Source organism: Streptopelia decaocto, assembly GCF_964273445.1.
Source record: "Streptopelia decaocto genome assembly, chromosome: 5".
NCBI lineage: Eukaryota > Metazoa > Chordata > Aves > Columbiformes > Columbidae > Streptopelia > Streptopelia decaocto.
In genome coordinates this window covers 52635624-52660427 of record NC_138659.1, presented here as the reverse complement: position 1 = coordinate 52660427, position 24804 = coordinate 52635624, and the positions used below count along the sequence as shown (strand labels likewise).

General features: G+C 41.3%; 1 protein-coding gene across 1 annotated transcript; it reads right to left on the bottom strand.

Annotated features, from left to right (window-relative positions):
* Nucleotides 1-5460: 5460 nt before the first annotated feature.
* LOC309440070 (uncharacterized protein) lies at nt 5461-13114 on the bottom strand. The gene is made up of 4 exons (XM_082053376.1): nt 12827-13114; nt 6015-6179; nt 5788-5883; nt 5461-5703 (listed from the first exon to the last, which is right to left on the bottom strand). Exons 1-4 carry the CDS (start codon nt 12886-12888, stop codon nt 5658-5660), a joined length of 369 nt encoding a protein of 122 aa, XP_081909502.1. The 5' UTR covers nt 12889-13114; the 3' UTR covers nt 5461-5657.
* Between the last annotated feature and the right edge of the window lie 11690 nt (nt 13115-24804).

The following is a 24804-nucleotide window of genomic DNA, read 5'->3' as shown; positions in this document are numbered from 1 at the left end:
ATTAATGAAATAAAACCCTTTAGTTTCTAATGTCATTTGTATTCTCCAAGTCCCACCCACATATTTGGAAGCCTTTGAGGCATTATATCTGTGTTCATAACATGACACAAAAGACATCTATCCACAAAGCTGCAGAATTGTGTGATATTAATTTACATAAGGTAGGTACTTATAAATCACAAAATACTTCCCTATGTCAGTGTGATTTGATGTAATTTATTCACATTCATACTGTATCTTGGAATTGGAATTGGAAAAACTGGTATTTGCATGTTATTGCTTTTTCATTAAATGGTGTAACAGTTTATTAGAATACTAGAAAGGTATTGATTGAGCCTGAATGCAGCTGGTTTTAACCAGAAGGATAACATAAGAATGCCTATTACAGCTCATGGACAGTTAGAATTACAACAAAGTTTATTAAAAAAATCATTAACTGTATCCTTTTGCTTCAAATCCCAGCCATCCCTGCCTTCTGCTAACAAGCTGTGCTGGGCTAGCAGGTGTTTCTGCTAAGGACCACTAACCAGCTAACCACCTGGCAGGTAGCTAATAAGAGAGGAGAGGGAGAGGGTTTAGCCCAGCCCTGCCCCAGACGGGAAAGCAAGCTGGAGTAGAGCAGCTTTGGGTGGCAACAGCCTTCTTTCTAGTCCTGAACTGAAGTAAGTGCTGCCTCTATTTTGGACTGTGGCTGAGGGAGATCTGCTTGCCTTGTTTACAGTAATATGCTGCACTCTATTTACTGTGCTTGTGTTTAATTGTCATGTACAATGGTGTCTCAAAGGAATTGTGTTTTGAGACTATTGTCTGTGTGATCTGAGATCTTATGTAGATTATGAGATTTTGTTTGGATTCTGTTCTTCAATTAGTTGCCTTTCCCCAGGGTTACTGACCAAAAAAAAAAAAAAAAAAAAAAAAGTTGGGTGTAAACTTCCCTAACTTCTCTGAAGCTGTAACTCTAAGTTTGCTATGCTTTAAGAGTTCACTCATGTCTAGGAGAGAAGATAATTAAGAAGAGAGAGTGGTTATGACACCTCTGTTTCTTGTGGAGCAAGAGATGTGAATAGAAACTTCCTGTTTGTGTGATGGATCACTTCTCCAGGAGCAGTTCTTTCAGTAGGGGGGAGGAAAAAATTACGTTAGCTTTTTTGATGAAACTGCTTTTCTCTGCTGCGGTCTTCTAGTTCCTCAAAAACAAACAAAAACCCCACAAACCTGAACCCTCAGATGGTCCCTCTATTATTTCTCAAAAAAAACCCCAAACAAACAAAACTAAACAGAAAATAAATCCACAAACAAACACCAAAAACAAAGTAAACAAACCAACCTTGCCCCTCTTAAAAAGCTACTATAAACCTGAGCACTTAATATTCTTTGTTCCCTCTGTGATCCCAGGTCTCCCCCAAGCCTGCAGGAGGGATATAGGACACTGAACTAGGAAACCACCAAGGCACAGGGGTTGCTGCGAGACATACTACTTATTGCAGTACATCTATGAAAAGTACTGCCAAGTATTTCAGTGCAGGGCAAAAGAAATGTGTGTGGGGTGTTCTTGTTTATTCTGAAAGCTGGAATGTCCCCACAAACTCCCACACATGGAGATGCTTGTGTCTGGCTGGAGTGGGGCGTGGGGGAGCTCTGCAACTGTCTGCATGTGGCCTCTCCTCCAGGGGCTCCATCTCTGCTGATGGTAAAGGGTCAATGAGTCCTGGAGGCAACAGGTTTCTCTGTTTATGTTACATTGTGAGAGGGCAGAGGTTGTTACTGAAAAGTAGCTGCTAGCATCAAATTGTGTTTTAACAGAGACTGCTCCAGTATCCACCTTGATACTTATCCTTAGGTTTCAGTGAGTGTGAAAACAGTGTTTAAAAGAGTTGCCAAACACGGCAGATATAAAGGAGCTTGATTTTTGTGGGTGTGTTTCCCTTTTGGCCTTGCTGCTTCATGAGAGGCAGATGGCTCTCCAGGCAGCTCTGCAGTTTCTGGCTCTCTGTAGCCAGCAGCAGGTCCTTATCAAAAGCCTAATTTTATTGCTGACCTTTCTGAGTGGCTACAGGTCTACAGATAGGGCAGGATGCTGTCTGCCTTGCATCCATGATGACTTTCTTTTTCCCCCTCAAATATTTAAAAATGTCATGAATGATGCTTTGTACCTCCTGGGCCTGAATCTTCTCCCTTTTGTGGCACCTGGAGCAGGTGAGCTGGATGAGTAAATCAAGCTTGGCTGCAGTTCTCAGCCAGAGCCTTCCTGTGACTATCAAGTACTGCTAATACCCTGCTAATTCTCTCCAGAGCTCCTTGTTACAGGTGCTCTCATTATAGACACTAATTCTTCCTTCTTCTTGTCCCCCAGCAGCAACGAGGCTGCAGACGAATAATGCACAGCAAATAGTTTGACTCATGCACACCTTTAGCCTCTGTTCTCAGCAATGAGACCTGCATTTGCACATCGGCTTACAGAGGAATGATTTCCATAGCAACAGCAAGGATATGTGGGATAGTATGAATACTGCCTCAGAGAGCATATAAAGCACCTTCTTAAGAAATAACTGGCTACACAAGCTCTGAAAAATCACAATTGGCTGTGTGGAGGAAGTGTTGTGTAATGTTTCGGGGGTGGGGAGTGGAGGGTGGAAAAAAACCTTATATTCATGTTTTGTTTTAGACAATGCCACTTAAAAAAAACCAAATTCCTGCATTTAGGAATTGATGACTTCTGCTTTGTTTATGTAAACTGCTAGTGAATGTAGACAGTATGGAAAGATCTGTGGTGACCATTTCTTCAGCAGCACAGTGAACTAATACACTTTGTGAAGATCTAGAGGGGAGTTACCTGAGGGGAGCATCAAGGTGGGAGAATGACAGATCAGTTGATTGTGGTGGAGTGGAAGCTGGATCAGCTTGTAGTCTCTTAAATAATAGGTTTTACAGTTATTACTGGGGCTGGATTTTTTGCTTTCAAAAGACAGAGAGGCAATGTTCTAGTACTTGGGGATGCTGAGGAATAAGACAGGAAATATGCATGAAGGAATGGAAAACATTTAATTCTTGGTTACATGTGTTTGTGTCTCCTCCCCTTGTTGCTGTTGCCATCCTGCTTCTTTCTGTGCTGTTTTTTTTGTTGGGGGTCTAGAGTATTTGGACATCCTCACCAGGCTTCTCTGGGGAAGATGGGCAAAAAGGCCTGTTGGCTTCTGTAGGTTCAGGTGTGTTACCATTTCAGGAGGTTTGGCCCTTTCCTTCTTGGTCCTTTGAGCTCCTGGTTGATGGGTGCCTGGGCACACATCTGCAGTGAGCTCTGCAGTGCCAGCAGTGGTTACCTGGAAACATATGGCTGTGTCTTTCTGAATGGCAGGTGAGTGGGAGGAATTGCTGCAGCTCATTATAGGTGGAATGAATAAAAGTAACAATGCTGGTTTAATTGCTTCCTTAGTAAGGCGACACCTCATCAACTCAGTGTGCTGCACTGCAGCACAAGTATCTTAAAAATAAGCAGTTTTGGAAGGGGAAGATGTTTTCATTTTTCAGATATTTGATTTAATCTGTTAAACTTAATATTTGGGACAGATAAAGTAATTAGAAGTCTTGAATCCTGTGCTTGGGCTGGATGCTGCAAAAGAGATCTCTCCATATGCTATGGAATTACTGCACATTCATCACACACACACAAAAAAAATCTAGATGAGTTTGCACAGCCTGTATTCCTGGACTTTTTACTAGTTTTGATAAATGGTTACTGTCCCTGATAGGTTTTATTTGATGACTTATACAACCATCCAATTTTTTTCTTCCCCACCCTATTAGCCTCAGAGGTTGAGTCTTGTCATTTTTGTGTTTGCTTGCAAAGTTAGCAGCAAGAGTGAGAGATTTAGGAAAACTGAGCGAGGGAGGTAAAAGATAACATGCCTGGTTTTGTCTGTTTTGTACTCTTGATAGTGAGAAGGCCTGTGTGGGGACAGTGACAACTGGATGGCTCTGTGTGTCTATAAAGCAACAGCTGGAGGAGTAGCTGGGCCCTCGTATTTGCCAATTCTCTTTGGAAATACATGTACTCCAGCTCTGGCACTTGTGCTGTGTAGGGATCCTAAACCTGTGTCTTCAGAGGGGAGCAAAGAGCAGCACTGTGGGATCTCTGCAGGCAGTGAGACAGGGGATGGCAAGCTCTGCCTGTAGAGATTGATAACTGTGGGTTATCCCACAGCATCTGCTGCTGTGGAGTTTAGATCTCGGGAACAAAGCAAGGTTTTTTCTTTTAATGAGTATCATGTACTCTCAGTTTATGCTTTAATAGGATTAAACAGTCTCAGTATGGCCTTGGCAGGGTTGCATGTATCCCAGGGTAGGAAAGTCTAGACGGTCTACCCCAGGCATCATCACCCCCTTGATGCTGGCATGTGAGGATTGTGACTCGGAAGGCACCTTGGCAAGTGTGGTGTGCCTGAATCCAGCCCTAACATAGACTGCCTTAGACTGATATGTGGTTGTCCTGTAAGCATGTATTCACCCACTAACTTGAATTAAAAACAAGCAAAAGATAAGCTAGAATACTGCATGCACTCATGCAAGCATTGTAGTGAGGGATGCACTTTTCTCTGAAGAAAACTGGACAGGAACCATTAGGAGTTCAATGCCATATCCCTCAGCAGGAATCTTTCCCTCCTCATCTCTCTGCGGGAATCTTTCCCTCCTTCCTCTTTTGTCATCTTCTGTTCTCTTTTCTATATATGACCTGGTCATAGAGAGACATGTAATGTCTAACACAGTGTGACCATCTGAGGTGGTCCTTGTCTATAGAGCTGCTTATTCCAGGCTGATCTGTTACAAAGTAAAGGAGGCTGAGAGTCTAAACAAGGGTGGGGTGACAGCCAGGGCTAGACTGGTGTAAGCAGCAAGCTTCATGCTGGGAGCAGTGGGTCTCATAGTGAGGCAAGAGTGCCTTCTCCTCACTCTTTCTTCTCTGCAAAGAAAGTACACCTTTTTTTTCATTTACTCTGATATCCCACCAGCTATGTCTACTCGGCTAGTATATCAGATTTCCTGGCAGGTCTGAGAGGTGGAAGCTGTGGATCCATGTTTTGGTGCCTGCTTAGCAAACATTGCAGAGGAAGAGTGCATGCAGTTCCAGGATGGAGCTCTCCTCTTACTGGTACCTCTGAAGGCAGCTCTGTGGAAGCAAGTTCCAACCAAAATCAATTACTTTAGAAGACCAGTGGTGGAAGCTGTTTTGTTTTATCCCACGCATCCATTTTCTTCATGGAAATGCAATTTGTCTGTGTCAAGGCTATAAAATACCTATTTTCCTGAAATGAATATATTAATCTTGACTACGTCAGATGGCATTGTCACAAATGCTGAACAGAGAACAAAAAGGCAACAGTAGCTTGTAATGAAATTCTTTTTATTGAAGCAGTAAAGATCCACATGATCTTCCACCTACCCTTTAAGATAGTAATAAGTGACTCAGCTTGGCAGCACTGGTAACAAGTGGTAGATGGCTTTAGAGATTTTTGTTAGAGGAAAGACACACATTAAATACAGCCTTGGATTGATCAGGCATTGGCTCCTGAAATAAGCGTGGGGAGGAGGATCTGCCTTTACTGCTCCAAGGCTCATGCTAAACATGCATTGTGAAAAGAAAGCATCCTCTGCAGCTGACACTACCGCGCTCTGCCGTCTTCTTGGGGAGGCATATGTAAAGTGGAGCTGAACAAGCAAACAGGAAAATGTTCAGAGTCTTGCCAGAGGCTGAAGCTATGGCAGAAAGGGGAAGATGGGGCTCTCTGTTACCTTAACTGCCTGCTTCTCACAGGTGTTTCTAAGTCAAAAATCACTGCTTTGATGTCTTGCAATGGAAAGCTCTGTAGCAGAGTGGGATGTTGAACTCTGTCATGAAAAGTCAAATCAGGAAATAGAGACCCCCTTGTCCCGCTTTCATTCAGCTACTTCTCTATCATAATCTCCAAACATTGCATATCCATATGAGGTCTATAAGAATTATTTGGTGATGTACTTACCTAAAATAAGCAGGCAGAAAGCTGTTTACAAAGCACTGGAGTGGATGGAGCAAAATGAGCAGGGGATTGAACTGGAAGCACTTATGAAACAGGCAAGCAAGTCCCGTGCTTCCATCATGTACCTCCCATGAGAGTACAAAGTGGGGGAGAAATGAATTCGACAACCTGCAAAAATAACAATGTAACTGGTCAGGGATGCCTGTGAATAATGAGGGTAAGAAATATCTGCAGAGGAAGACATCAAATGCTGCTCTGGGGGCTTTTCCTGTGCAGGCTGGTAGAAAATCCCACCAGCTGATGTACTCTGCTCTGAGGAAGCTGATTTGACAGACCAGCATGGCCCGTTGAAATGAGACTTTCTGCCTGACTGCAGCCCTTTGAGGTCTGACTTCCTGAAGGAGAACCACTGGCCTACACAGAAACCTCTATCATGTGTAGCATCTTTGGTAGCTCCCTTGGATGGAAGCTCAGTTCTGTGGTCCTGGTGGGACTCCATTGAAATCATCACCTGCTTTCAGGATCTGGGGAGTGAAGAGAGGTCGGAGAAACCCTAGTGGCTCCACATGAAACTTAATAGCCAGGACAAGAGGAAGAGAGGGAAGGGGTTCTGTTTTGCTTTTACTTAAGTAAATTTGCCTAGATGCTCTGGGGAAGGGAATATCTGTTGGTGCAACTGGTTGTACATCTTGGAGCTCTGAAAATAGTGTATTGGTGGTCTCACTTCTGAAAAGGGGTAGCTAAGGGGTTATGGGACTGATTCTCAGTGGTCTGTGCCTTCTGTAGGTACTTGCCTATTGGGTACACCTACTGGGCATACTCATCTCATGGCAACATGGTGGTGGTATTCCTCTTTTTGTTTCCCTACCAGAAACTGAATTTTTACTTTTCAAACAGTCTTTTAATCCATCCTCAGCTTTGACCACTGAGTGAATAAACCTCTTCTTTCATCTTTGACAGGGCCTACACAGCTTTGGCTTTAGGCCAGGAAATTCTGCAGGTCCATACTCCAAGCAATACAGTATTGCTTGGTAGTTTAATTTTCTGCCACTGTAGGTTGTGCCTGCAGACCTCTGGAGTTCAGATTCAATCATCTGCAGGGAGATCCCTTAAAGGGTATCTTAGAAGAGCAGAGTAGAGCTAGTGCCCTGTGGTGCTGCTGTGTGAAGTAGAAAGATGTTAGGGATGGCTTTGGGAGGGGGGAATCAGTTCAGTTTAATTTGAAAACACTTTGGCAAGTGAAAATCCTATTATTAGCTCAATGCAGGGAAATGATGCTGAAAGCTGAGGAGTTGAGGGGAGAAAGGGATTTTATCTGTTGTGCTGAAAATGCTCTTGTCTCTCAGTGCTGTTGGGAAGCAGGTGAGATCTGCTGGTGTTTGCTTCCTAGGGCAGAAAAATTGAAGTTCTGCCCCTGCTGGGCTCTGGAGTTTCTCAGGAGAGAAGAGCATGGGCAGGAGGACCCTGCATCCCAGCCAGCAGTGAAAGAGGGAGAACTTCTGTTAATAGCCCACTGGAGAAAATGGCTCAGGTTTTCCCAGAGCAGCACCAAACTGTAACAGAGCTTGATTAGCAGCCTCTGGGGTTGAGAAGTTATTCAACCTTGTCATCTGATACAGCAGCAACCCTATTAAATGGACCTGTTGTTGTGAATAAAATATCTCAATGCACTGCATAGCAAGTGAGACCTCTCCAACACCAGCTGAGAGTGGGAGTGATCCTCTTGCTGCACCAGCACTTACCTACTGATGCTTCTGTAAGCTTCTGCAGACCCTCATTTGTAGTGTGCAAAACTCATAGTATAATAGTTTCTCTCTGTGCTTCAGAAGTTGAATGGGGCTCATGTTCTGTGATGAGTACAGATGCAGATACCCTTTAAGAACAAAATAAGGGTATGTCTGCTTCATGCAGCAGAGTGCGCAGCTAATGCCTCCACACCCACATGCTCAGTTATCACTGATTATGCTGTGGACTTCACAGAGGGCAGCTCTGTGCACCATGACTGTTCCTCTGGACTCCAAAAGCAGTGGAGCTATCAGGAGGGCTGCAAGCAGCACACTGGCTGATCTGAGTGCTGCCCTGCATGGATGTTGCTTCTGTTGTGAAACTCACCTGGTTCTGTGCATCTGCATTGTCCCACAGCACTGGAGGCAGCAGCAGAGCTGGTGCAGAGGTAGCTCCTGTGTCTTTGCCACAGAGCAGCTATGCCTGTAGCACCTTTAGCAATAGCACTGGATAGGAATTTCTGTCTTGGACTCTTTCAGTTAACTTATTGTCTGCACTGGCATTCTGGTGAATTTTTAGCCAAGCCTCCAGGTCTCCTATGGTCAGTAAGTGCACTTTCACATGCAAGTTTGCAAAGGAGGTGAATCTTTCATGGGACAGTCTCCAAGATGGTGAAACATATTCTTCTGCAAACTAGTAATCACTGCAGCTTTCAACAAAAATCCCAATAACAGGGCACATATCTTCCAACATATAACACAAATGTATAGCAGTATGTATGTATGTTTTGGGGGAGTTGGGGAGGCTACAAAAACAAGGCACTCTACTACATGTCTTGCAGGGGGGAGATGAGAATAAACAGCATGTGACAGACCTTAGCTGTGTTTTCTAATGCCAGCCTGAAAGGTGCTCAGCTGATTAGTTGGGTGTAGGAACCTAGACAGAAGAGCACTGAAGAGATTGCCATGGATCAATGTGCTTTGGTTACCAGAGCATTAAGCGGCCTGGGTCAGTCCTCTTAAATGAAATTTGAAAAAGTACGTAACAGTCAATCCAGCTCTGAAATTGTTCTTGGAAGTTAAATGAGACTTCTCAGGGCTGTCTTGATCTTCTTGGATGGGCATGGAGAGGTTCTGGATTAAGGGTGTCAGCTGTACAAAGCGTATGTCCAAGCATTACCTTGGGATGAGCAATGTGGTTTGCTATGTGGTGGTGTTTCCTGAAAGAAAGCACTTGCCCATACTTTTTGAAATTAGGTTTGAGTGTGGTAAAAGAGGAAAAAGTGAAGAGAGAACTTCACTGTGAAGACTCTAATAACTGTCAAAAATGGGAGGGGGGGGAAGAAGAGAAATGTCACAGTAGCTATCAGAGAAGTTACCTTTCTACTCATGATTTAAAAACTGTGGTTTAGGTTGCCCTCAACCTGTTTGTAAGACATAGTGATTCGTCATCTTAAGGATGAGTCATTTGAAACAGTGAACAACTGGCTATGAAAATATTTAACTTCAGACTCTTCATCACAAATTTGACCTGTTCCTATTTCTTTAGTGAGAACACTTTGTCCTGTGCCTTCTGCTCTTTAATCTCATGATGTTACAGGGGTTTTGATAACCTGGCATAGACCAGATGTGATAGGTAGGGGAAACAGGAACAGCATTAGAGCTGTTCTCTGTGGATGGTAGAGATATGGTAGGAAAGGGGTGAATTTGTGCAAACTAGCTCACAAAGGATTAGTGGGGAAGTGGCAGTTGTAAGGTACCTCAAAATTAATTTTAAGAAAACTATAAGCAACTGCTTGGGCTGAGATATTCCATGCTGATATCTGCCTTGGGACAAACTTTCCTGGGAATTTTTCTCATTTTCAATAGGCAGGCTTCAGATTTTAGAGGATACAGAGACTTGCAATGTGGAAAATATTCTGGCAATTTGTTCTAGTAGAAAATTATTTGCAATTATTTGTCTTGTATCAGAGACATCCCATAATGAACCAAATTTGTACCTTTATACTTGCCATATAACAAGCATAGGAAAAGAGACGTTCAGAGTTATGATGGAAAATAAGTGTGATGCACAGCTACTTAGTACTCTGAAAGATCACATTGTCAGGGTGAAATCCTTCTCACAGCATTGCTTTGGTCTGGATGCCTGCAGTCTTTCTGTGGCTGACTGGGAACAAGTAATGGTTAGCTTCAGTTTACATATGTCCCATAATTCCAGGTTATGTCTTCTGAGCTTAAGTCAGTATACACCTGGACAGATCTCATTGCTTTAGTTTCAGCTTATGCAGCAGGCTGTACTTATGTGACAGCCTGACTCCTTCAATTCAGTCAAGTGTTAACTGTTGCTAACTATATAGCAGCCAACATCAGGATCAAGTGTGGATTATGGACTCCCCCCTCTTTGCCTCCAACAGTAATTGTTAGTGATCTTTTAATTAAGCTTTTTTTTCTGTTATTATGTGAATAAGCTGTGGATAAAAATTGTGACATTTATAAGAGTGATGATAAACTTTTATTATCCCAAGTTGTTGGCCTATGAGTAAGATGGGATAAAAATTCTTGTCCAACCTTTGAAGTACTGCAAGACCAATCCTGGCATTTTCTGTTGCAGTAAAAGCCAGCCCCATTTGTTTTCAGGTAAAATGAAAAGTAATTTTTGTGGTAATGACATGGAGCTATCAAAATGCTCAATTCAAGGCAGACAGGAGCTTGGGAATCACCTTTAGTCAAAAGGAAGGAGTGAGAGGTCATGTAAGGTCATAAAATCTTCACAAAAATGATGTGCAGGCTGCTCTTATTATTTTGATGATCTTTTTTTCTTTAAGACAACTTTATCATTAATGTAAATATAAGTGTTACTCATTGGCTTTTCCTACTCCTTGTTTTCTTGTTTCTTTAACATGAAAGAAAAGGTGCTGCAGTTTCTCTCCTTCTATTCCAAAGAATTTCTCATTTTCTTCTGCTCTCATTTTATTATAAAATTCTGAGGCCAAGCCTTCCCTGAAGACTCTAGTTTTCCAATAACTCTGGGTTCATGCAACAGAACCTTATTCTCCTCCTTGTGCCTCTGTTGATTATGCTTTAGGTTCTGCTGCTGCATATGTGGCAATTTCACTTTGAATGCTTTTTGTTTTCCCCTCTGTCCGCAGTAAATTTCATTTAGTACCCTTCCAGCTATTCATCCCTCTCACAGAGGCTTTCTGCAGAGCAGAGACCTCCTCCTGCTGGAGGGAGCTGCCCTGCCAGCCTGCAGCTGCTGAAAGATGCCTGGAAAGTGGAGCCTCCACCTGCACGCCTGGTGCCAAAGTCCTTTAATGTCATTGAGAGAAGAACTGATAACGATTTTTGTTTTATATCTGCTCTCCATATAAAAATATTGATTCACTAAAACAGATTAATCTCATTTTCATGGAAACTTACTCTTCCTTAAATTCTTGCCCCTAGCAGAATCAAAGGCAGAGCAGCAAGTAGCTACCGATTAGGACATTTTTCCCTGCCCAGAGAGAAGCAGGTTCAAAGCTCTTGTCAGAATAGGACATGGTAAGGTTGTGAACTCAGGTGAGTTCTTGAGTCACTGAATTATTCCAGGATTGAAATTTTATGCCCGTTTATCAAGAAGTTTCCTCTATTCCTTCACTCTTCAGGGATTTATATAATGAAATGGAGGATTTTTATTTTTTTTTTCCATAAAACTCCTTTAAACTTACACTGAGTTTCTATTTTTGAATTGTGTATTTGATTTGTCATGTCTGGAAGTTTGCTTAGGGAGCTCTCAGTTGGTACTTGTTAAATCTGTTTGTAGATTGCTAAATCCTATTGTATAAGAACACACTCCTGTAGCCAGGGGCTGTACGAATACCTGGATAAATGCTTATGTGGTTAAATTGCTTCTAATAGTTTTGCTTTTCTGTGCAAACAGCAGTTGCTTTCCTGACAAGGAAAAGTATTGCAATAAACATAAAATGCAAAAATATGAACAACAGAAAGTACTTCTATCAATTAAATACCTCTAAAGAAATAAGACAAGAAATGTAAAGAATTTAGTGTTATTTACATGTGATGTTTGGCATTCATTCTTTGTTTAAATGTTGATATGAGATTCCAACCAGTACAGATAACTGATGCATGCTTGGCTATATGCTGAGGTGGTATACTCTGAAGTGATTCCTTCTTAGGGAAGGAACTGAGATGTTTCCAGCTGGGGTTATTCCTTCCATAAACTAAAATGCATGCTTTGCTGAAGTAATTAAATCTCATTTGACTGCTGTTATTACTCCCTGGACTCTGCCCTTTTCTTCCCTGTAAACATGCTTTTCCTGTGATATCTCAATCCTCTGCTGCCCAATTCATTAACACAGCTACAGCCACATAAAGTCCCAGACTGTTGAATTTACTTTAGCTTGAACCTGCTGCTCATAATAACCATGCCCTCCTTCAGAAATAACACTTAGTTGACAGGTGGGTAAGTTCCTCAAACAAGGCCTTGGGCATTGCAACAGGAATTTTTTGGCTGAGTCTTCCAGGTACTAAAGTAATAAAAATAAATAAATGCATCTTAACATGGTGATCTGCATGTTGTTTTGGCATTCAACCCTTCCAGTAAAGTCAACAAGTAAAGCCTAAAATTATAGATGCAAACTTGTTCTAGTGGATTTGTGCTGATGACCTCTGCTTATTTTTCTTATGTAGTTGTTTGGTGATGTGCAAAAGGATGAGAGGAAAGGGCTTACCCTTTAGCAAGTGAAGTAATTGTCTTATAGTGCACTAAGGATAGTCACTGCAATGGTGTCAATAACAATAATACTAATGCAGCTATCTGCAGGCAACACTGACCTCCAAGCAAGCATCAGGATTGTGTTATCATTAGCTCCCCTGAATTCTAGTTACTGGGATGCTGAGAAGGCAGTTTCCTCTGCCTTCTACATGTCACAGTAGTAAAATAAAGGCTGCCAGAAGAAAACTACTGATTTGTGCCAGGCACTCCATCATGGAGTGATAAAGCAGGAAAGTCGAGCCATAGGAGTTCTAGTTTGTCATGGAAGGACCGTAGCTCTGCCTAGCTTCATCTGCTCTGGGAGTATGAGTACTTACATGTTTGCAGGATCAGGGCCCATGCTGACAGCAAAGATGCAGAGTTTCTCTTCCATTTCCATGTAAGACAAAACTTCACATGTGGTATCTGTAGCTATTTGAAGGAGAAAGTCCTTATGCTAACAAAACAATAGTTGCTGCTTTTCCTATGTTGTCCTTATAAAAAATTTTAGTGTTCTCCAATGCCATTTCCATGTTTCATTCTGTGTTTTCATTCCAATACTCTTCCTCCTGCACCCTTTGTGACAGGTGTGTAAACTTCTTATTCAGTAGTTCAGAATAATCAGGTAGATCTCAAATTTATAAACAAGTTGCGGGGCATAAAACGGAACAGAAGCTGGGAGTGCAAGCAGGGCAGCACAGGAGGAGAACTGGAACTGAAGCTCACAGCATCCCCTTCCCTTAAATAGGGCAACCAGTACTGGCTGGAGGGGAGAACTTCACTTAATACCCAACAGCAATTCCCTAAAAATAACATGGCTGTAAACTCATTCTAAAGTACATTGCGGCATTGCAGGCTGGTGTTGACACCCCCTGAAACTGAAGCAAGAGGGAAGATGCAAAGCAGCCTTCTGTGACCAGTCATTTTACTTCTAAAACTCCCTACTATGTAAATTCAGGTCTACATTGTTCGTGTTTGTTTGTTTTTTTTTTTTTTTTTTAATGCAGCGAGCCTAGGGTCTACACTTAATGCCAGGAATAGTCACCAAAACAGTGGCTCTTAAATTTCAGATTTCAGAATCTGGTTAGAAAACAAATACTAAAGCTGTAATCATGAGCAGTTTTATTGGGAAAGATGATGCGAAGTGTTGTTTGTGACAGCTGGGAGTTCATATGTTGGTAATATCTAATATAAAATATAGTTTGTGTTGTCATGTGTCTCTTTTATCATGTTTCAACTTGAAGGAAAAAGTGAAAGGAGGAGAAAAGTGATACTTCAGGTAACTTCTTAAATCAATTTACAGCAGTCCAGCTGACAAGTCCTTCTTCCCTAACCTCTGAAACCAAAGCCCAAGGTTGCAGAGGGAAATGGAATGCATTCAAACCATGCTAAGGTGAGCAGAAATCAGGAAAGCTGCCACCTCAAAATAACAAAATAAAGTAATGGTCAGACCAGTGTTCTTTTAGATCTGAGATTTGTATTCAAGACCAAATTTCTTTGATTATTCTGCACAATTCAACACTAGGTGCACAAGTGAACATATTTTATAACAGGTAAAAATAGAAACAGAAGAGTTGATTTATCCATTCCAAGGGCTGATTTTTTTTTAAGATTTTCATATAGTCACTGCACTTAGTTGCTGTTGCACCAACAGCCAAAGGTAAACTTTTATTTATTGGTGCTAATTATTGCATCTGTTTACTGCTGGCAACAAAAACATGACACAGGATTAGGGTCAGAAGACAGAAGCTGCAATAAAATTATCAATTCAACAGGTGTTATTTATGTAGAATTATTGTTATCAAATATTTGCTAGTCCCACAGGTTGGAGTAAGAAAAGTGTCTGAATCAGCTGTTAAAAGCACCTTCTCTGTTTTCCAAAGTCAGAATAATTATCACTTCACTCATCCTAACCTAATTTGCAGCAAGAAACATTGGTAATGCATGACTACACCAGCACCACTTCTTCTCATGATGACTGATAAATTTCATGGTCTCCAAACGTCTTTTTAATGTTAACAGCTTTTGCTATTCCAAACTTGGTTTTGTAGCCTTATATTGGAACAAGTGCATGTTTTTTACAAGTAGACTTCAATAAGGTAGCGAGGCAAAAATTCACACAAACCAACAATTTTTGGAGTTATTAAATCAGCACCTTAATTCTGAAAGAACAGACTTTCAAGGATATAGGGCTTCATACAGTTCCTTGATAAGAATTGTTTCTGCCAATAAGATCTGGGTTGTGGAAACAATGAGTTACCTCTCCCTTTTGACCAACTACCTTAAAACAAACAAACAAAAACACACACACACAAGGTGTCAATATTACTTGGAAAGTTGTTCTTTTCTATTGTTGAGAAATGATTACTCAAACATTCAACTTTAATTCAGCTCTACAAATGTCATAGGCACTGGAGGAATACCTGGCCTCCTGAAGGTCCATGCAGCTGAAATAGGTTCTACAGCTAGGGTAACTTAAAGGATAACTTAAATCTGCATTCTTAAATTGTATGTTGAGGTGGGTTTTCCCTTTAATCAATGCAGTTTCTCCTATAGTTAAGCCTACGAAATGCTCACCTTTGAGCAGAGGCAAAAACCTCTTCAGAGCCAAGGGAATGGGTTGCAATTAGAGCTGCCTAAATAAGCAGGGGCTTTTGGATCAGTGGCTAAGCTAGGATATCCAAGAAATATATGTTTGGTTAACTCAAAATGAAATTCGCTTGGATTTGTTTTCTCAGTAAAATAAGGAAGAGATCTCCTTACCTGTTGACTGTTTCACTTGACTCAAAAGCAAAGAGTTTGCTTTTCTTTGGCATTTCTTTGGCAATTTTCAAAACGTTAGCTAAATGTCAAAGTATTTTCACTTTCCTGTTTTCCCTTCTGTGGTCACTGTTGCATCCTAAACCTGGACTGAATTCATGAAGGCTTTTTCTACCAACTTCCTCTTCCCAAGGAGAAATTTCTCAACAAAATATTTACTGAAGTGGATTTATAATTTCAACTCCACCTTCAGCTGGAAAACTCCAGTGAGAAGTAGGTCTTGTGGCCTTTGAACATGTTAGGCATTGAAATATCTGTCCAAAGGATGATCAATTCAAACAACCTCCAGTGACCCCACTTGTCATCTAGATGTTTCTCTTTCTGTGTTAAGAGCCTGATCCATGAGAGGCTCTGATGTCCCTTGGGTAAGGCTGGGATTATTGAGCTGATGTAGCTGCCTGGGGTCCTGCTGCGTAAGGTGCTGCCTGGTTGTGAGGATAAAGCTGGTCCCTGCCACAGGGCAGTGTAATTGTCTTTTGGGGTGTGCAAATAGATGGTGAGGGAGACAAGCAGCCAGGCCCCCCAAGATGGTGGGCAGCAACTACTGCATGCGGGGCAAAGACAACCACATTCAGGTGCCAAACAGCTGTTAGCTGTGTGTTCCTGCTAAAGCAGAAGAGCTGGTCAGGAAGGATTAAAAAGTGGATGAAGAGCTCTGTAAACACTGGCAAAACCATCTCTGGAGTGTGTGAGGCAGGATGGTAGGGATAGAAATGCCTGTTTGAAAGTTTCAGTGGGCAATGAAGGCTGACAGTGTTCTTCTGCTAAGGGCAGGACAGCATATTGCCCTGCTGCTCTACACCCTTTATGCCCATAGCTGTAGCTGATCAAGCCATTCTGTTGTGTAAGAAAACTGAACAAAAGCTGCAGGTTAGATGAGGAAAAATAAAAAGTTACATGCAGCATTGGTGCTGACTGTGGTCCAGAATGAGCTTTCCCATGTGTATGGGGCCCTGGTAGATGGGAGAGGTCAGAAATTCAAACCACCTCCTTTCTGCCAGTGTATTAGGAGGACTGAACAAAGAGATGCTAGTCAAATAAATTGGATTCCTTTGTGGTTTGAATGTGCATCCATTCTGGATCCGGGGTATAGTGGGATCAAGCATATTGAGCCTTATTCTGTATTTTTTTTCTCTGTTTCTGGCTGGAGATGTGGCTCAGGTACTGGGTTTGGGACAAATTGGGGTTGCCTGAAGCTTTTGTGCACAGGAATTCAAGTCAGAATTTCGTTTAGTTTTTATACAGTGGCAGAGTGGTGTTTTGTATCTTGTGGAAGTGCACAGCCTCAGTCCCCAGCTTTCACATCTGTGAAACCCTTAAAGCATTCCCAGCTCACTTGCTATGTGCTCCCTACAGCGCTCTTCTCATAGAGCTTTTAGGACAAGAGAGAACTGTATGTGTGTGTGAGTTCATGCATATGTAGGTTTTAGTGGTGAAAAAGGCTGTATACTTTAACCAGAGCTGACTTATTTAACAACAAGGCTTTACGCATTCATTGGTGTGGCTGCTGAATTTGTAAACTGAGTGATTAAATAATTCTTCTTGTATTCTGAAAATTACTCTGAAACAAGATAATGTGAGAAAACTACATATTTCTTTCAATGTTGAATTGTAGATGTGGAGGATTTGACTAAATAGATTCATTAAAATACTTAATTTTTAGCCTTGCCAATTCAGGAGGAAAGTTAAAATCGCAACTTGGGCTCACACAGAATTTTATAGTCAGGAATACTATGAATTATATTATCCTATATGCATATTTTAGCACTTATAAAAGAAGGTAAAGCAGAAAGAGGAAACTTTTGAACAGATTTTCCATTTTGCAAAGCCCAGAAAGAAAATATTTCCATGAGGGTTTCCTTTTTGTTTACACTTTTAACGTTCTAAAATGCACTCAGTACTATAGGAAAGGCCCCTCAGCAGAGACTTACCATTGATGTCAAAGGGAGTCCAATGCTAGTCTGCCATATGGAACCCTTGCAAAGCAAGGTGGATAGTCAGAGAAAATAACTCTTAACTTCATTTTTCCCATAACTTAAACTGTCATCAGCTCTGTCCTTAGGTTACCTGCTCACAGCATATCCAGCTGCATGCCAAGCTGTGATCTCCTGTGCCTGCTCTGTTCTGCTTGGGAATCTGTCCTGTCCCCACGGTGTTCCTGACCCACCAGACCCGAAACACAGCCTCTTCCTTCACCTTTGACCCCTTCTCCTTTGCTCACTCACATTGAGAACACCTGTAACACAAGTTTAGCCAAGCACTCTGAACTGTGCTGAACTGCATGATATATTTTAAAATTCAGGTCTCTGAGCCCACAGTTTAGAGTTCTAAACCCATGGTGCATACCTTATCTCTTGTTAGACCAGCTTTTATCTTCATAGCTCCCTAATTTTATGAAATAGTCCCTTGGCTCCTCTTATTAGAGCATTGCATTATAAATGACTGTCAACCAATCTATTTTCCTTTCTACTTGGCAGTAGGAGACAAAATTAAAATTGCTTTGCACTGGTGGGAGACAAGGGAGTTCCAAGGCTGAGGATGACACAAGATGCATTCTCTGCTGTAGGCAGCAGAAAAAAAAAAAGTGTATTTTTAGACTATTAATAAAGTTACAGCCTCAAAGAAAGAGATGCTATGGAAGCGCTAACTGTAATAACAAGGGGAGGGTGGGGTGTTTTGTTCCACCACCTATTTAAAGGAAGAAAAACCTGGCAACCAACAACTATAGTGAGCTACTTATCTCAGAAAAGGATGCAAGAACTATAGTCAAAGGTCAGTGAGATGTTATCAGCTTTTCTTTGTGACCACAAAAGTGCCTCGTGGTATACATTTTTCTTCACAGGGAGGCAAGACAGATGACTCTAGTATCATGAGGATCAGCCTGATAAATCACCACTGTTTTCCCTTTAGGGAACTACAGGCGAAAGGTCCTTTGGAGACAAGTTGATAGCAAGATCCTGTAAGTGCATGAGGTCTCCTGGACAGTTGCCACCCTGCCCAATAGGAAGGCGCTCTGTTTCATGGCCCTGGCTGTGGAAGAGGAGGCAGAAATCATGGAGAAACATGCAGAAAATGTCTCTAAACTTAACCATTAATATGCTTACATCAAATGGAAATAACATGTTAATATTGCCAATCAACTACATCAGGTTTTACTTAATTTGTGGCCTGGTTTGGTAACACAATACTTACTAAAATGCACTACCCTCATTAGAAGAAAGGAAAGGTTTGTTGTACAAAAGAGCAATTAGATTACTTATGCCCTCAATGTCAAGAGTTTTTGAAATCAAACCAATAACTGTATAATTCATGAGGCTTGTTTTTCTTCCATGTGTAATTACTTATACAGAAAACCACCACAAAATGAACTGTGATTTACCTTTGAGGAGCCTTTAGCTCCTCAGCTGTGGATTAAAGGTATAAATTAGGCCTTAGCCATTTAAAACAAAAAAGGCAAAACAAACCTGAGATAGAAGGGATCCCAGGGAATCTTAGACCATTCTTCCTCCACAAAGTAGGAGAGACTACATTTTTAAACCCTACTGATGATATGCTTGCTGGTGCTCTCTCTCTCTCTCTTCCGCTCCTCTTGGAAACCCCTGGTGATGGATATCCCATGTGTCTAGTGAACCTACTGCAGAGCTTTACTAAAAGGATTATTTCTGCCCCCTTGAGCTGTAAGTTGCCAGTTCTTCTGGGACATTTTGAGATGGATAAACACCTTTCTGTCTAGTATGCTTGCAGCATAGTGATGAGACACAACCTTGATGATGTTACCAGCACTCTAAACAGTCCACACAATATGGGTTTATTTAGCTGGAGAAAAGGAAACATAAAAATCAAACCCAGATAGAGGAACCCTGCAGTTGAGGTACATCTTGAGAAAAACACCAGAGCTATTACCTTAGACTATTTCCTGTTGAGACTGTGGAGGGCTTCCCTCCTGGTTTTAGTGGCAGAATTATAAAATTTGATTCAGCTATTGACTTTTATGGCAGCTCAGTCTGACAAAGCTAAAAAAAAAAACAGCTCATACATTGAGTGCTCAATGATCACAAAGAAGTAAATCATGTGGAGGATGCCTGTTCAGTCATGTAACTCCATGTCGGATTTTGCCTCCTGGGAAGGAAATAAAGGAGTCCTAGTGATGCCAAAAGTAACTAGTGATACATTCTGATGATCAAAAGACAACTGAAGAAGCTTTGGGCCAGATCTAATGCAGCTACAGTGCTCTAAGGCAATTGGTTTATGTCAGTCTACATTAGCAGAGGGTTTTCATCCTCCATGTTCAGGTGACACCATGGTGGAAAAGCACTTCCAGATGAAAGTGCTTCTTTTTTTCCCCTTTCCTCCCCATCCACTCTTAAACAGTAAAAAGAAGGAAATGGCAATATTACCTGGCTTTTTCTTACCCAGAATTCAAGGTGCATAAACAAGTGCCTTTTTACTGTCCCTATGATGCATAGCTCTGGCATTTGCTGATGTGTTAGCCTAACTAGAGAACATGTTCCTACTGAAATGCTCCTGCCCTCCTGGCCATTCGCATTACAAATGCTCACTGAGACTGGGCTGATGTGCAGTGTTGCAGCAGGGAGCTGAGGGTTTGGGTCAGAGACAAAAATAAGAAGGTAGGTTAATCTTTTCAGATAGATGCAATATGCTGTATAGCTTCCCAAATCTGAACACCCAGGTGGAGCCATGCAGATGCTGAGAAAGAAAACAGTAAGACACTGCAGATATGTAACCATGCTCGCTATTACAGTGGAGAAAAGTCATGTCTGAGCGTTATCAGAGGTGCAATTACTGAATGGCTAAATGCAAAGTGACTTTGCTGCCTTGAAGTCTTACGGAGGAAAAAACTCTCTCCTGTTGGTTTCCTCAGTCTATGTCCTAGTTATGCGAACTCTGTGCTAGAGGTCGGGATTTGAGCCAGCGTTTTGCAACTCCAGAAATCAAAGACTTGGCACTTTGACTCATTTGCAAGTACTGTATAATGAGCTTTGAGAATTCCTCTTTAGTCTGTGTTTGCTCTCATAAGGAGTTCTGTAGTCCGTGTATATTAGGGCAGCATAAATGACAGATGAGTCAAAGCCTTTTTCAGTCTCTTTTCTTTTGAACCTGAAAAAGAATTGTCTAACTTGACTGTCTGTGCTCTCCTGAAATTAATTAGAGCTTTACTTCCACTACTTTTAGTCTCAGTGAAAATTTGTTTCTTACTCATCATGATGACAGTTAAGTTTCTTGAACAATATTGATCAGCAAGTTCAGCACTTTCTGCTTCCCCCAAAAAATTCAAAGGTGAGAGTTTGGGTTCCTTCCCAACCATTTCCAGAGTCTAGGAAGGTAACTAAAATCCTGAAGCTAGCAGAAAAATCTGCACAGAACTCTGATTCAGCCTTGTTGAGTGAGGAAGAAACACATCCACTAAGCTGAAGACTACAAAACCGAGACACATCATAAGCAAAGTATGCTTCAAGGCTCTCTTTATGAGCCTTCCAGCTGTGTGGGATAGACATGGATAGGGTTTTGTTCTCATCTGCCTTATTTTGAAAACTTTTTCTAAATTTTGAGGTGCATTTCAGACATCAGTTTTGATCTGGTCAGACATTAGATCTGATATTGTTCTAATTCCATGTGGAGTCAGCAGGAGCTTCAAGTCATGAAGTGACCATAAACCAGACTCACCAGAGTGACCAGTTGTGATGGAAAAGATAATGGTCCTCCCAGGGAAGGGAATGAGGTGACTTCTTGGGACTCAGAAAAGTAGCTTTGCTAGAAGGCTTCTAGTGTGACAGCAACACATCACTTCTCCAGTGCTTAAGTTACCCTTGCTCCACGGGGAGGATATTTCCTTACTCTGCAGGATATTATCTGAGATACCTGGCAAGTAAACGACCTTGTGAATGCTGACTCTTGCAACTGACTAAGGTTACCCTTCTCTCTAGTGTAACTGTAATTCCAGGTCTCTGGTGTGGTAACAACATTTTCTGGCCTAACCTCAAAATCAGGGCCAAAGTGCCAGACTTGAAATCTTAGTAAGAAGCGATGGTGTGACTGTGTGCCTGCGTACAGTTCTAGCACTGTAGCTGCACCCCACCTTGATATTCCTGTAGATGGCAGTAGTATGTGTTCTGAACATGGGACATCTCCAAAAGTGATGCCGTTTGCCTTATGAAAAATGGTGAAGTTACAGCTCTTGCAGCAATGAGAAATACTTTCTTGGAGCTCTCCTTTAGGACTTGCAGCAAATCATGTGACTGCTGAACACCAACCAAAACAGCCCCTTCCTGAAGTTCCTTCCAAAAGGAAAGTAGGAACTCTGATAGGAGCAAGGGCTGTCTGAAAGGTGAGGAGTGAGAACAAAACCTGAGCAAGATATGTGGGCCAGTAAAATGCAGGCTGCTTCTTGCTAGGCCATTGTTCAATATTAGCTATCTCTGAGTAGTGGGAGAAGTCACACAAAGAAGTGCCTCTTCATGTCCAATTTCTTTAACAATTGACAAACTAAAGACAAACACAGGCTACCAGAAGTTGTGCTGGTTGTAATGCTAAATACCAACAGCTTCCTAGGAGGATTTTTGGTACAGCTAAACAAGAGCAGGGGGGAAGTGCAAGGCTGTTGTTGCTATCCTTTTGTGTGTTTGTATATACACATAGTACTTTTAATTTGTATATAACAGCATATGTATAATTTCTGGGACAACATTTGGGCTTTAAATTGGACAAACTTTTTTAGATTTGAGTTTGTTCACTGGATGGATCTTCACAAAGAGCCAGCCCCACTGTTAAAGAGCTCATCAGTTCTGCCTGACAATCTCAGCTTTTGGTGAAAGCAGCTGGAATTAATATTGTCATCTTACCTGATGTGACTCCAGTTTAAAATGAAATAATTGATTGAAAGGTTAATTTCTTAAAATTAGAAATTAGATTCTGCTGTTTCAAAATCTAGTTGCATACCTGGTCAGTTTTGATGATATACCCCTGCTGGTGATCATTTAGAATGAAATAGATCTTATAGTAAGTATTTGAGTCCTCTATTCCTGCAGAAATCTTGCTTTGTGTGGTTGCTGTCTCTCTTGCATATCACCCTCTTAGGTCCCTTATAGTAATCAGCATAAACTATACTTTCTACCACATGTCTTTTAAAATGCCTTTTGTTATGAAGGCAAACTCAAGAGTAGCACTTGATGGAGATGATACTGTCAGCTCTGCTGTATAATGGAGGAGAAAAATGGGGAAAGGAAGGATTTGAATCTTGACTTCTTATTGCTGAACGGAAACAGAAACATTTTGGGGGAAGAAAGACTTTCTGGAGACCTTGAGCTAGAAGTTAGCCCTTTGCACTATGAAGTGTTTAAGCTGTAAAGTATAAATGGAGACTCTTTTTATTTTTAAAAGCTAAGTGGATTTATATCCTCCCATCTCAAAAGAGACCCTAGTGCCAAATCTGCACATTTGATTGTAGAATAATGGTAGAAAACCACTTGTATGTGAACTTAAGATATGATCACAAGGGGGAGGTGGGGAATGTAGCAAGTCTATCTAGAGCATACTCTCCTCTAGCAAGAAAACAAGATAAATCCTGAGCATAGATGCTTAATAGCTCATATTAAGAAAAAAAGGTGAAAATTCCAATCAGTACTCATCTGAATCCTCAAAGCTGCACATGACAAAGAAATTTACCCTATTTAGATCTCATAAAAATCTTTTCACTTCCCACCAGGAAAAAATGTGATTCTGATCATCAGTGGCCTCTATTAAATTTTAGTTTTGTGCTATCATATTTGTCATTTTATGAGCTGGTGCTCAGTGCAGAAATAGAAATATTAATGCATGCTGATGCTTGTATTGGATCTAGCATACAAAGGAGCAGTTCAAGAGGTAGAGGTATCTGGCAGGCTGCCATTTAGAGATGAAAAAATAATTCAAATGTGATAAGAAAGTTACAAATAACCTGTATATGAGAGCAGTAAAATCCTTGTCTTCCTTAATACCTTGCTATTTCTGGGTTACTCCAAGTCCACTGAGTGTATTTTGAAAAATGTACATGCTTAGTTGAATGAAAGTTTGTTTTTTAACTGTAGTGTAATTGCCAGAAATGAATTGAGCTCCTTGGTGGGGATGGACTGAAATAACTTCAGCTGCTCAGGTTTCAGAATTGTCTGGTTACTTCTGGGCTTCCATGTAACTGATGCAAAACATAGATAATGGGCTGGGCTGGGGGCAAGGAGGGGTGAAGGTTATTCATAGATCAGTTCTGAATGTGTGTTTATTTGTACTCTTGGCAGTTATAGCAGTCACTGCTGCTTGCTAGGGATTTTGTTTCCCTGGGAGAGGAGGAGGCCATCAGAAAAACAAACTCACTGCCACTGGTACAGCTTGTCTGCTAAGAAGACAAAGCGAGATTGTTCTGAGAAATGATGCCTTTATAACAAGCACTTATGTTACTCCTGAAACTTGGCACTTCACTAACTCTTCTCTGAACAAACTTCACAACCAGCTATTTACACATACCTGGACAGCTGGTGAGAAAAATTTTACTGTTAACTAACAGGAAAAAACAAGACTCCAAATATGTTTGTTAGAGGAGGTCTGTATTCCCTGTAAGGTAGTGTTTAATTAAAAAATAAGAATTAAAAAAAAAAAAAAAAAAAAAACACAAAAAAAAAAAACAAAAAAAAAAAAAAACCAAAAAAAAAAAACCACCCACCCACCACATAAATAAGCTTTGACTTGAATTTAACCAGCATATATTGCAAGGAGCAAACTTCAAGAGAATTAAAAATTAGTATGAGATGGCAGCTAATTCAAAAGCAAGGAAAGGGTAGAAAAATGTAATGCCATCCTTTAAGTGACAACACAGATTGCTTAACTTCTGGTTCTATAGTCTCTTATCCCAGTATCAAATCTAATCTATCTACCAACTTAAGTATTCACAAATGCACTACCTCCTGTTTACTAAGCTGCACTGGTGTTCAGCACAGTCTCTGTAAACTGAGCCCCTCGAGCTGTGCTGCATCCAGGTGAATGATGCCTGTGCACCACAGGCAGTCAGGTCAGCAGCTGCAGTGAGAAAAGCTGTGACAGCTGGCAGGGATGGGTTCCACAGCTGAACACTTATTTACCTTGAGCATCACTCAACTAAGCTCACTTCAGTGGAAACAACAGTGAGCTTTTTTCAGTCTATGCAAAATCCTGACATGTAGACAAATTCCAAGTGTCACCCTTTCTGCAGATCTATAGTAGCTTGGATCACGCTGCTTGGTGCTGCTGTTCCAGTGCAGGGATGATGGAGCAGATGCCGGGTGCTTTGAATGCTCTTTGCCAGTGTTCTGCTGTTCCACACCATGGTGGTGGTTGAGAAGGAGGTGAAGAAATGGGGTGGAGAGAACCAGTCAAGAACTACAGCTAGGAGGAAAGACAAAGGAAAGGATGGGAGGTGCGTGTAAAGCTGAGAGAGGACTACAAGTATTGCTGTAATGCCATGATTAGCATT